The 12,502-nt window shown below is 33.6% G+C and overlaps 2 protein-coding genes across 3 annotated transcripts; both read right to left on the minus strand.

Moving 5' to 3' along the window:
- Positions 1 to 2,052: 2,052 nt before the first annotated feature.
- Positions 2,053 to 4,643, minus strand: LOC101488415 (tyrosine-protein phosphatase RLPH2-like). Its single transcript, XM_004497552.4, has 4 exons — positions 4,064 to 4,643; positions 3,257 to 3,324; positions 2,946 to 3,125; positions 2,053 to 2,669 (listed from the first exon to the last, which is right to left on the minus strand). Exons 1-4 carry the CDS (start codon positions 4,578 to 4,580, stop codon positions 2,499 to 2,501), a joined length of 936 nt encoding a protein of 311 aa, XP_004497609.1. The 5' UTR covers positions 4,581 to 4,643; the 3' UTR covers positions 2,053 to 2,498.
- A 1,234-nt stretch (positions 4,644 to 5,877) lies between these two features.
- LOC101488748 (serine/threonine-protein kinase KIPK2) lies at positions 5,878 to 11,707 on the minus strand. Of its 2 annotated transcripts, none has more exons than XM_004497553.4 (3): positions 11,492 to 11,707; positions 8,612 to 10,550; positions 5,878 to 7,335 (listed from the first exon to the last, which is right to left on the minus strand). In XM_004497553.4, exons 2-3 carry the CDS (start codon positions 10,318 to 10,320, stop codon positions 6,489 to 6,491), a joined length of 2,556 nt encoding a protein of 851 aa, XP_004497610.1. In that variant the 5' UTR covers positions 10,321 to 10,550; positions 11,492 to 11,707; the 3' UTR covers positions 5,878 to 6,488. The 2 variants fall into 2 exon arrangements, with proteins under 2 accessions (XP_004497610.1, XP_004497611.1); XM_004497554.4 differs by having other exon boundaries at positions 8,612 to 10,602.
- Between the last annotated feature and the right edge of the window lie 795 nt (positions 11,708 to 12,502).

Genomic DNA, 12,502 nt, shown 5'->3' on the forward strand with positions numbered 1-12,502 from the left:
TAGAGTTAATTATTTTATTTCAATTATATAATAGATTTATTTTAAGAAGATAAACAAACTTGAGTATCAAAAGCTACGAGGCTTAGTGTTTGTGAAGTAGCACAGAATTCTTAATGGTCGATTTGATAACAATGATGTAACCAATCTCATTATCCTCAACAATATTAATGATTGTTATGAATTGCTAGTGCAAAACGCGAATGAAAATCAAGTATTGGCAAATGATTTGGTCTTTGAGAGAAGATGACTTGACTTGGAAAGTTGGTGATGAAGTTAGGACCAGTAAATCAACAACACCTATTAGACATCAATTGAGGCTCACTATATTAGTGTCTAATAAAGATGAGGAGTTGCAGATGAAAGAACAAAAGTTTCAAGCGACGAACAATATAATATTGATACAGTAAAACTTTGAAGTGAAGATGAGGTATATTTGGCAGCATAATGTAAATTACTTTTAGAATTTGATTTTGAAAGGGTGTTATTTTAATTAATTTTAGAACTTTAACCGTTAGTTATAATTATTAAGTATGATTACTCCTTAATATTTTGTTATTTTGAGTATTTATTTATTTTTTAGAGTGTGTTTGAATAAAGAAATATTTTAAGCATATGTAATATTTTAGAAATTTAAATCCTTCAAATAAATTACCTTATTTAAATAATAAATTTGGAGAATTTTCAAAATAAAAAGATTTTATGAAGTATTTTGTAAAAAGCTAAATTTAGAGAAATTCAAATACCACGTAAAATCTAAGAATTTCAAATTCCCTCTTTAATTATAATAATAAAATGGTCCCTATAATATTTTTTAAATTTACAATTTTAATTTTATATGTTTCAAAATTTACAATTTTAATTTTATGTTTCAAAATTTACATATTAGTCCCTAAATTTTTTAAAATCTTGTAAATTACTCCCTTAAAATTTGTAAAAAAGACTTTCAAAATTTCAATTTTAATCCAAATTTAATTAACATTTACGCCCTAGAAATTTTAAAATTTATAAAACTAGTCCAATTTTAAAAGAATAATTTCTTTATCCAAACAATAAAATTTAAAAATAAAAAAAATTCAATTGAAATATTTGAATTGTCTATAATTTTAATTTGTCTAGAATTTCTGATTATGTTTAGTTTGCAGACTGCTTTTAGTCTTCATAATGGTTACCCTGTTATTTGTTATATAGATAAAGCGATTTTAAGGTACGGCACACATCGCTGCTATTTGAAATATATCACATATATTAAATTTTTAGATTCGTTCATGGGTTACACTACTTCAATGAAAGGTTGTATGTACCTAATATTCCTGAACTGCAACAAGCCATTTTGTGAGATTATCATGTCACTCAAATTGTAGGTCATTTAGAACTTAAGTCAAAACTGCCCAAATAGTTGCTTCATTTTAGTGGTCAGGTCTATATACATGGATTCAAAACATTTTGTTGGCAAATGCAAAGAAGTTTTTTATTTCATAAAAATATTAGTTGTATTCATTTCTTAAAATTTGTATTCATTTTACTTTTATGAATAAAAACGTAAAAGACTTCGGAAATGTTTAGAACTATCCTCACAAACTCTCATGGCCACACTATCATCTTGGTCATTTGTGACCGACTAACAGAAATATGTCCAATTTTTTGGCTCTTTTCTCGGTTCTCTAAACCCAAAATCCACCAACTCCAACAGAAATTCCCTCTTCCTCGGCGCCTTACAAAAGAAAGTGTTCCGAGAGCAAGTAACCTACTCATCATATCAGCCATAATGGTCACACAAAGGTTGTTAATAGAAGTTTGGAAGCCTACTTGTGTTGTTTCATCGATGATCATCCGTGCCAATGGTACAAATTATTGCAGCTTGTGAAGTACTGGCATAACTATTTTTCACTCTACCCCCTAGCCTTATATGGTTGACCTTTACCAGCACTACCAATTTATGTTCACTGTGCACTCCACACCCTACAAAATAATGGCTGCTTTCATGGTAAATGAATATCTTTTTAGTTCTTTGAAGCATTTACAAAGAACTAATTTAAAATCAATAAAGATATATGAATTCAAAATCTCCACATTAATCAATATATCAATACAAAACTTTAACATGAGAAGAGAAACACAATGTTATAAGCGAACAATGTTGGTCTAGCATTTAACCGAGACTAATATGTACTAAAAAAACAGAGTCCAACACAAATAATCTGCAGATAGTTTAACTCATCTAAAACAAGAGGACAAACCATCCTTATTTCCTTTTATCTCTAGTGTGCCAGATCAACAACAATGAATAATAACTTATTTGTGTGCATGTTCGAATTGACGATGAGATTGGTAACATCACAGTAAAAAACTAAACTTTGTAGTTTCTACAAAATCAGTTCTACAAAATCAGTGTCGACGTGATTTTGCCAAACTCACCGCCCATCTAAAAATACACACTTAAGAAATCCAAAGCTTAATAACTTGACTCAGTATACCAGCAAAACTACACAAATATGAACCTATTTTGCCAATACATCTGTATCGCGAATAATCGTCATGGAAGGAAGAACAATTGCAGCTACTGGTTTATCTTGGTATCCACCACCTTCATCAATTATCAACCTATAGCCTTCAACATGGAGTTTTGCATGGTGACCACTAACAATGATGGTAGGACTTGCACTTAGTTCCTATAAGAAAAACAGTGAGCCAATATATATGAAGAAGCTACAAAAGCAACTGCGAAAAAATTTAACAATGTGCATGGCATACAAAGCTATGTAGCACCAACACCTCAAAACAAAGGAATGAAGACACCAACACATTTGGTTACAACTTACAATCAATCACTTTTATTTTCTCAATTATTATTGGCGTCTCATGTCAACGTTTTATCTAGTGTCCATATCAATGCTTCATATATGCAAACATGTTGAGTAATATGAAAATAAGAAGCAAGCTGTCACCTCTGGAATATCCCAAACATTCTTTCTACCACTTAGAGGCTGCAACTTAGGTATCCGAGTATCTCGAGCTTTCAAAATTTTCATCTGCTCTTTGACATCTACCCCTTTCTCCAAACCAGCATGAACAGCAATCAACTTGCAGCATTTAACTCCATCATCAGTGTTCATTAAGACATCATCCTGGTAAAACATGACATCAGTTTGCAACCGAAACAAGAACTGTTATTCCAAGCAGCAACCATGTATAACTTGGAAATTCGTGACATCTGATATGACTAAAGAAACAAAGAGGTAATGAAAGTAAGAACCACCTCTTCATGGACCCACACCAAATCCGCAAGAAATTTCTTATGCTCATCAGGAACTGCCTTAACCAAATCTGCATGCAATGAATTGCTCCTCTAAGTACGGGAACTAACAAAAACCAATTTTTGTTGAACTTCAAAACTCAAGAGAGTGCCATTTATTCATAGCAGCAAAAATCCCTATACATTGTGTTTGAGTGGACGGCTTAGTTAAACACTTATATAAGTTGTTTCTATAATCAAATTATATAATACGATTAAACTAGTGTTGTCAAATAGCGGTGCTATAGTACGGAATTTGATCAAATCACTATTGTTCTGCAAAACGCTATTTCGTACGAAGTGTTGTCAAACGATGGCTATAGTAGCACTATAACACTATAATGTATCAGAATTTGAACAATCCACGATTGACAACAATAAAGTAAACCATTTTCATTTAAGTTGTAAGTTGTTTTCATAAGTTATCATAAAATGTAAGCTAACAATAGTTTATTGACATATGGTCCATTTGCTTTTATTTATTTGAACTCATCTACTAGCATAAACACCTGACTCTTTTGGAGAACTGATTAAAACAACTTATGACATGTTCATAAGCAATTTACAACTTATTTCCATGAGTTATCCATAATAGCTTATGAAAACAGCTGATAACTCATATGAAAATAGTTTGCCTATATAGATATAATAATAGCTTATGTTATAAATACTTCATTAAATTGTTAATCCAACATTCCATATTCTAAGAAATTTTATAAGCTCTCACAAACACCTGGGGTCATAAGATAAATTTAACAACAGCATAGTTACCAGCGGAACCATGGGGAACTCCATATGAGTGAAAAGTAGGTCTAGCATCATAAATCGAACCCTGATACTCAGTACCCTTAGCAACATTAAACTTAGCCTTTATTGCACCACTCCATCTCCTACCTTGCAAATGCATCTTTTCATACCCATCACCTTTAAACCACCCTTCTCTCTCCTCACTATCTTCAAACTCCTTCCACCCCTCACTAAATTCGGACCCGTCAAGTGGCGGCGGAAGGAGGCGGAGGAAGGCAGCAAAAGCGAAGTCGTGATTACCGGAGAGGAAAACGTGCTTTTGATTAGGGTAGCGGGCGGGTAAGGTGATTAGGAAATCGATTACTTGGTTGGTTTGTGGGCCTCTGTCGCAGTAATCACCTAAGAAGATTATTGTGGCGGTTTGGAATTGGGATGGGTTTAGGGTGTTTTCGAGATTTGACCAGAGGTTTTGAAGTTTGGTTATGAAGCCGTGGATGTCGCCGATGCAGATTACCGTTTTTGGTTGAGGAGATTCTGACATTGTTGTTACTTCTTTGGTCGGTTTGTTTCGGTTTTGTCAGGCTCACTTTTAAAGGATTTGATTACTCCAGCCACATTTAATCAATTTATATTAATTAAGAAAATTCTATAAATAAAAAATAAAAAATAAAAAATATTATTTTTAAAATAACGTCGACAACATATTTTTTTTAATTTACATTTTTTAATTATTTTTTATGGATTAAAATCTGCATCAGTATCACATAATTAAGTTGATTTATATAAATTTTAATCATAAAAAAGAGTGTGTTATAATAACCCTTATATCATATGAATTGATCCTTGGAATCTCATATTGTACCAGATACCAGTATTGTGGTTATAGGTATCATCATCATTAAAAGGCATTAGAGGAGGAGGGGATCATACAATGTTCAATGCATGTTCTTTGATCCTCTCTAAAAGTAGGAGGGTGGATAATTTCCACTCTTGGGAGAATACAAGTTGATTTCTATCTCTCCATAAGCATCAACAACGACTATTAAGATAGTAAACCGATCTGATACAATCATTAGGCCTTTGCCAACTTCAGATTTTTTTTAACAAAGGATTGGGATCGTGGTCAAGATGATCATTTAATATTAAAGCATAAGCCAATTTTAACTAAAATTTTCCATCTTTACTGATATTCCAAACTGAGATGTCATTAGAATTTGTTATTAGACGGAAACATTCCAACAACTTTTTGACAAATATGTTGAATACAAAAGACTCAATAATTTTCCACTAAAGGGTGAAAATTGTATCTGAATTCGAAATTGACCAATTTTAACATGTATATTAAGCTACATGTTGTCATTGCAGAGGTTGGAAATAATGCATGAATCAAATCCATTAACAAATTCAAATTTGGTATATACGTATTTGTTCCAAATCGGACTAAGGCTCAATGGCAGCGGACGTTGGGCCTTAGCCCAACCCAATATAGGTAGAACTCAAGATGTGTTACATTTGTTGACACCGAATTTGAGCCTTGTCTATGAGGACAGTTGATCAATCAACTACTAGTTTTTTGCATTGTACTCCCCACAACAGAATAACCGTTGTCACGTCATTGACCTCCAAGGAATCTCTACAAAAGGGGTCATGTACCCAAAACACCATGTACACATCATTCACTACCTCTTCCTCCCCCAACTCCTTTTGACTTGGGCATTGGAATATTTGCAGATGCCCCCTTTGAGAGCTAAACAACCATCAACGTCTGTCCACTACCATCATCTCCAGACTTCAATCGTCTCCAGTAGTCTAGTACGAATCAATATTGAAATTAGAAATTAACAAAGGAAATGCAAAGTGTATTGCTTGAACATGATCATTACTTCGAACTAGTGTATTCTTGATTGTAAGTTGTAACAACAAAAAAAACTTTGAACCGTTCATGAATTCAATTGTCATATGGTGGTATGATTCAAATGCCTCGTAACTTGTTCAATAGTTCAATCAAACAATGGACCAAAGTGGGCGATGAACCTCAATGGAACTAATCTATCGCATAACCAAAATTATTTTCTTCTATGCTTTCAACTATATGTTCTCAAGTCATCATTTTCGAACCATTGAGTTTTATAATCTTCATTCAACTCTTCTTTTGGGATTATTGTTATTTTTTGAAGTAAAAAAATTCTTCACTTTATATTGGCACAGGAATTGATGGACTATGGCATTTTTGGTTACCACCTTCATCTTCTTTGAGATTCCGACTATCAAATTGCCAAATAACTTGAACTTCCTACACCTTATAAAGCACATTTTACCGTGCTATAATCAAAACTAATTTACAACATTGGCTTTTACATAAATTGTTGCACATGACTGGTTTAGCATAGAGCAGAAAACAAGGGAATCCACAATAAGAATGCCACTCTTGCCAAAGAGAATAAACATTCTAAAACAACTCAAATTCCACTTGTTCTCCTGTTGTTGCACACTCTAAATATTTACCACCGCTGCCTTGGGACTGTGCGATCATGTCTGAAACTCCCAACTCAAATTCACAAAGGTCTGGAAGTTCTGGTGGGATAGCACAACGTATTAACGCCCAATTAAGGCCTTCAAAGAATGGATGTTGTTTAATCTCCGCAGCGCCTTTCAATGTACCCAAACGGTTTTCAGGCTCTTTAACTAACAATCCTTTAATTAGATCCCTCGCTTGGAAACTAACAAATGGGCTATCAGGGAATCTGAGATTTTGCAACACAACGTTGGCTAACGTTTCTTCATTGTTAGAACCTTTGAAGGGTGTTCTACCATATAAAAGCTCATAAAGGAAAACCCCAAATGTCCACCAATCAACAGCAGCTCCATGTCCCTCTCCTTTGATGATCTCAGGTGCTAGGTATTCATGAGTACCAACAAACGAATTTGATCTTGCATCGGTTGGCTCTGCCACAAGCTGTGGCAATGATCTGATATGAGCAGCAAGATCGGCTTTTTGTTTCCTTGCTTTTGCTGAAGGAGGTAAGAATCTAGGACTGAAGCATGGAACTTGACAAGATGGTTCAATACAGAATGGCTCGATGCAATTTGACTGTGCAGAAACCTTGGCAGGATCTATATCAGACGATGATTTTAGAAGTGTTGGGTTAACGTCGCACCTGAGTGACAGGTCAAAATCTGTGAGCATAATGTGACCGTCTTCTCGAACAAGAATGTTTTCTGGTTTCAAATCACGGTAAACAACTCCAAGCATGTGCAAATACTCCAACGCAAGAAGGACTTCGGCGACGTAAAACCTGCATATACAAAGATTCTCGTGAATACAAAATAACTTCTAATGTGTTTTCATTTAGCAACAAAATTTGGGTTACACTAACAAAAAATTGCAGTTCAAAAGGATCATTCACTTACATTTGCTAGGGAAGCATTTTGCAAACTGACAGCTACTTACAGTGAACAAGTAATATGATGTATTCATTAAAACATTCCATGCACGTACAGTGGTAATTATTAATCAAGAGATGGCGCACCAGTGGAATGCACATAAAGTCCATAAAATTGTATTCATAGATTTTTCTTAAAAAAAACTAAAATATTTTATTTTATTTTTTTAATTTGCTTAATCTTGATCATGAAAGAGAGGGAGCAATAGTTTATTTTCACAGACAAAAAAGTAGACATTGAATTAGATATATACAGTAGAAAGATAAACAAAAATTACTTCTCCTTGGAAATTTCCAAAATCATAAGATAATGATTAGACACTACTTGGAAAACCGGTCATAATTAAGATTAACCTTGCGCTCCGATATTAGACCACTTTGCTGTCTTCATTGCAATAGAACCTATGTTCTCAATTTGGAAAGGGGCACAGAACAGCCAGTCCTCTTCTCAACTGTGCTGATTAGAGGGGGTAGGTTTCGTCTCACATACCTAGAGATATAGCCCTTTAGTGGGGATCTTAGATCCATTGTTGAGCAACACGTTATTGCACACCAAAAGCATGGTTGTCCCATAACCCATTGGTCCCCAAGTTTATATACAAACCATACTCAAAGCTTCTGTTTGAGAAATAAGCTAAACTCATACCTTAAATATTTAGCCCAGTTATTTAGCCCCCTAGTAGCAAGATTATATCATTTAACTGTTTCTGGTCAATCTTTTATTTTTGGAGAGAGAAATATCTACCCAGGAAGAGTGAGTGGATACTTAACAAAAAATCATGAATCAAAATTAAATTGTGCTAGGTTGAGGGGAAGATTAAAGACTTATTCAACCTATACAAGGTGCAACAATGCACAAGCATGCACACAAAGGGCATATATGCAACATTTTATAACTCGGAAACATATTTTATCGAGTGCAGCAATGCAACAACATATGTTAAAACCAATCAACATATCAAAACTCAAGCATATATCAGCACAGCAACTATGTAAATCAAACATATCTTTTAAGAAATTAAACCTTTTATAACATACCTACAAAATTAGAAGGCAGTAGATTGCCTATGATATAAATTATGGCCAAAAGGAAAATAAAATCCTAATATATTAGTTCTTAGTTTTTTACCTAGCTGCTGGCTCTGAAAAACATCGGCCAAGCTGTTTCTGACGTAGAACATGAAGATCTCCTCCTGGACAATACTCCATGACTAGACATGACAGGTTTTCTGATGTAAACTGTGCAAAGAGTGTTGGAAGAAAAGGATGATCCAGCATTCGTAATATTTCCCTTTCAGTTTGAGCCCTAGGCATCTTTTTCCTTCTTGCCAAAAAGTCGTTGTCCATTACTTTAATAGCAAACAAACAATTTTGACCAATTAGTTCAGAAAGATATACAGTACCAATGTCTCCACAACCAAGTTTCTTCAAAAGATTGAAGTGTCTCAAGCCCAAGACTCCATGCTGCATTTGAGCATCTCGTATGGCTTGCCATCTAAAATCCTTTGACATGTGAGGCCTATTGCCACAACTAGAACCGCTGACATTACTCTCGTCGCTGGTACTTGTACTACTACTGTAGTCACCTTGGCTACTCTTTGAACTTTGTGAAAATTCAAGCTGCTCTTTCAATCGGGTATTCTTTTTCACTTTTGTTACTTCTCTGCCGCTGTTACAACCCGTAGATTCTGACCCAGAGATCACACTCTTCAAGTTTATTCCATCTGCAGGGCTGATAGAGCCCGATGTTATAATACCTTTGCTGTTTTCTGTATTTGTATTTTCTATTGCACACCAACATCTCTCGCAAACAAGTGGAGTAGTAGCAGGAACTGGCTTGATATTTGCTTCATTGGATGGGGAAACAGAACCCTGCTTTAGTTTCTTCTTACCCACGTTCTTGTTTTTTATGACCGATTTTACTGTTCGGGTGCTATTGCGTGAAATTTTGCACACTCTATTGCCATGTACTGAAGTAGATGAGGAAGATATTGCTTCTAACATACCTTTCCGCACATTCTTTGATATAGATGCTTTATTTCCTAATTTTTTAAGGGAAGAATCCTTTTCAGGCAACTCTACTGTACTTCCATTGGTGTTACAACTAGATGAAGAAGAAGCATACATTTGTTTTTCTATTTGAGTGGGTTCTGATGGTTGAGATGATACCCCATCTTTAGTCAATGAACATTCCAAATCACTTTGGATCAATGAAGCCCGCGTATCATTTTGTGTGGTAGCCACTGCAATTTTGGAAGAATGAAAATTTTGGCTCGATGATGAGCTATTGGAAGTTTGATGAGACTGATATAATTCTTTATTCAAGACTAGTGAGTTGCTTTCTTCTAGCACCAGGGATATTTCAGTTGAACTCCCTTTACTCTCAACATTAGAAGGCCCAGATCTCCTAGCATCAGCGACAACGGAATTGTACAGTGTCTGTATCTTCCCAACCTCTGATATTCTTGGAGAAGCTGCTGACTTTGATAACCTTCTCATAGCAGCCATTTCTGATGCCTTAGATATACATAGGTCTCTTAACGCCTGCTTCAAAGTCACCGGCTCAGAAGTCCCAACTCGTGGGGATCGAGGTACACCCATTTTGATTGGCTTTTTTAATGCACTTTTCATCTTAGGACTTGTTCCATCTGGTAGAAAGCTCAAATCCCTTGATGAAGATTTAAGAGAAATTGATTCAAACAGCTTATTAATATCATCATCTAGATTTTTCTTAGCAACACTATATCCAGAACTGGAAGGATATACCCCTGCATCTTTCACTGTATTTAGGTCTTCCCTTGCTTCAACAATTTCACAAGTGCCCGAGAATGAGCCCATTAGAGATAAATTGCTCCACTAAATTTGGTGCGGTAGGAGTAACAGAAACAATTTGGATCTCAAGCCAAAATTCTATTGTGATTGATTTCACATCAGACACCATAAACTCACAACTCAAGACCAATGAATCCACAATCCACCTTTCAGAGTTCAAATCAGTCTTTTGATGAAATCAAATCAGAAATGTGAATGGTACATCGTTTTTGTTACCATCTATGGGACTTTAAATCCTGGTAATGGTCAATAGTTGAATGCTCAGCAAACCAAGAGGTAATATGAAAACTGATAATTAAAACATATATCAAAACAGGGAAGGATGCAAATCAACAGGAAAAAAGGCAGAAATCAAAAGAAAACAGAAAAATACATGATCAAAGCTGTAAGAGAAACTCCAAAATCAGTAATTCCAACTTACATTTTTTATTTTCCTTTTTAAAAAAAAAAATTATAATTCTAAGTTCTAACAATTTGACACACTCTAAAATTAATGTGAAGATAAGCATACAAGGCAATCCATCTCATACAATACAAAAGTTTAAAGTTAAACATTCATTCATTTGATAAACCAAATAAGAGTAATTAAGAGATAAATCAAGGAAAAAAATAACAGGATGGTCAAAACTGAGAACAAATCAAATCAACAAACTTGTGAATGAAATCAAAATAACAGAAAATGCAATCCTGGAAACACACAACAATTCCCCTTTCTGATTTTCACCAATCAGTAAAATCACCAAATCAAAACAAATGTCAAACAAACCAAACTTGTCAGTCAGTTCTCGACTAGCAAGTAATGAAAATTTACTTGCAGATCGATATACACACCCTCTCCAAAACAAACACAGTACAACAACAATGAAGATTCTTTAAAGCCATTTAACTATATCACAAAAAAAAAAAAAATATTATATTCTTATTAAAAAAAAAATATTACATTCATATATGTTTGTACATTTTTTTCCTTTTTGAAATGTACGATCAAACGGAAGAAGCAACTTGTTCCCAAAAAGTGAAGGTCCAAAACCACAAAAAGAAAAAGTTGAAACTTCAGGTAACAGATTCAGACAAAAGTAAAGTACATATACGAATGAACAACAAACACTGTTCATCAGAGAGGTTATAAATGAGTTAACACAAAACAAACAGTTCAGAGTACGATCCGAAACCGCACCTGCAAGTAAGCGAAAGGTGAAGATACGATAACACGTTGAAACCGTCGGTACTTTAGAAGAAATCGAGGTGAAGAGGTTAAAGAGAGACGGAGAAAGAGAGAGATAGTGAAACCCTAGACCACCATGGAAATGGAGAAGGAGAAGGAGAAGAGGAGGAAGAAGATGATGATTATGGAGATGTAGAAATGTTTAATTATTTCTTATGTTCTGGTTTTAGCTCTGGCACTGACTATTTTGTACTAACATGGTCCCACACCCCTTATGCGATAAAAAAATATCCATCCATAATTAGTAGTAAAACAATATTTTAAAATTTGATTAATTAATTTTGAATGTGAGTTTGCTTGGTTGTGATTCGGTAATTAAAAGTTATCAAAATATTTATCTGAATTTATCGGTGGTTCATGATACATTTTCTAAATAATAGTTTATTTCCATTTAAAAGTTTTCAAAATATTTGTCTTTATCTGCTGAATTTATCGGGGCTTCATGATACATTTTTTAAATATTTGATTATTTCCATATATATTTATAAATAAAATAATGATATTTATTTAATACGAAATATGTATTTGATTTGATTTTATTCGATTAATATCATTAAAGTTATCTTAACTCGTCATCAAAATAAAGATGATTATAGTATTTACTAATAAGATAAAATTTATGTAGTCTTAAAATTTTAAATGTTTTTAAATTATTAATCTATGGTGAACTCTAGTCTATATTAAAACTTTCTTAATTAGGATACTATTTTTTTAAAAATAATTTATACTGTCCATTTATTACAAATCTTATTTTGTATGATATATTTAGATAAACACTTCATATTAATTAATTTATATGTAACGTAAGTATACAAAGTTATACTTACAATATAAAACTTACTTTTTATATTGAAATTGTATGAAAACTAAACTTATTTTATACTTTTAATGTATGTTGATATGTGATAAGTTTGGTTGGAAATTATAAATTTTATTAAAATTATGATGATTCAATATGATTTT

The sequence above is a fragment of the Cicer arietinum genome, chromosome 4 (genome assembly GCF_000331145.2).
Source record: "Cicer arietinum cultivar CDC Frontier isolate Library 1 chromosome 4, Cicar.CDCFrontier_v2.0, whole genome shotgun sequence".
Taxonomy (NCBI): Eukaryota; Viridiplantae; Streptophyta; class Magnoliopsida; order Fabales; family Fabaceae; genus Cicer; species Cicer arietinum.

Excerpts from the sequence above, each read along its gene's own strand:
- LOC101488415 (XM_004497552.4), bottom strand. The coding sequence starts at position 4,580 with ATGTCAGAATCTCCTCAACCAAAAACGGTAATCTGCATCGGCGACATC. Across the intron at positions 3,325-4,063 it reads AGTTCCCCATGGTTCCGCTG|ATTTGGTTAAGGCAGTTCCT; the intron begins GTAACTATGCTG and ends CATTGCATGCAG. Across the intron at positions 3,126-3,256 it reads TGGTGTGGGTCCATGAAGAG|GATGATGTCTTAATGAACAC; the intron begins GTGGTTCTTACT and ends ATGTTTTACCAG.
- LOC101488748 (XM_004497553.4), bottom strand. The coding sequence starts at position 10,320 with ATGGGCTCATTCTCGGGCACTTGTGAAATTGTTGAAGCAAGGGAAGAC. Across the intron at positions 7,336-8,611 it reads TTTTCAGAGCCAGCAGCTAG|GTTTTACGTCGCCGAAGTCC; the intron begins GTAAAAAACTAA and ends TTGTATATGCAG.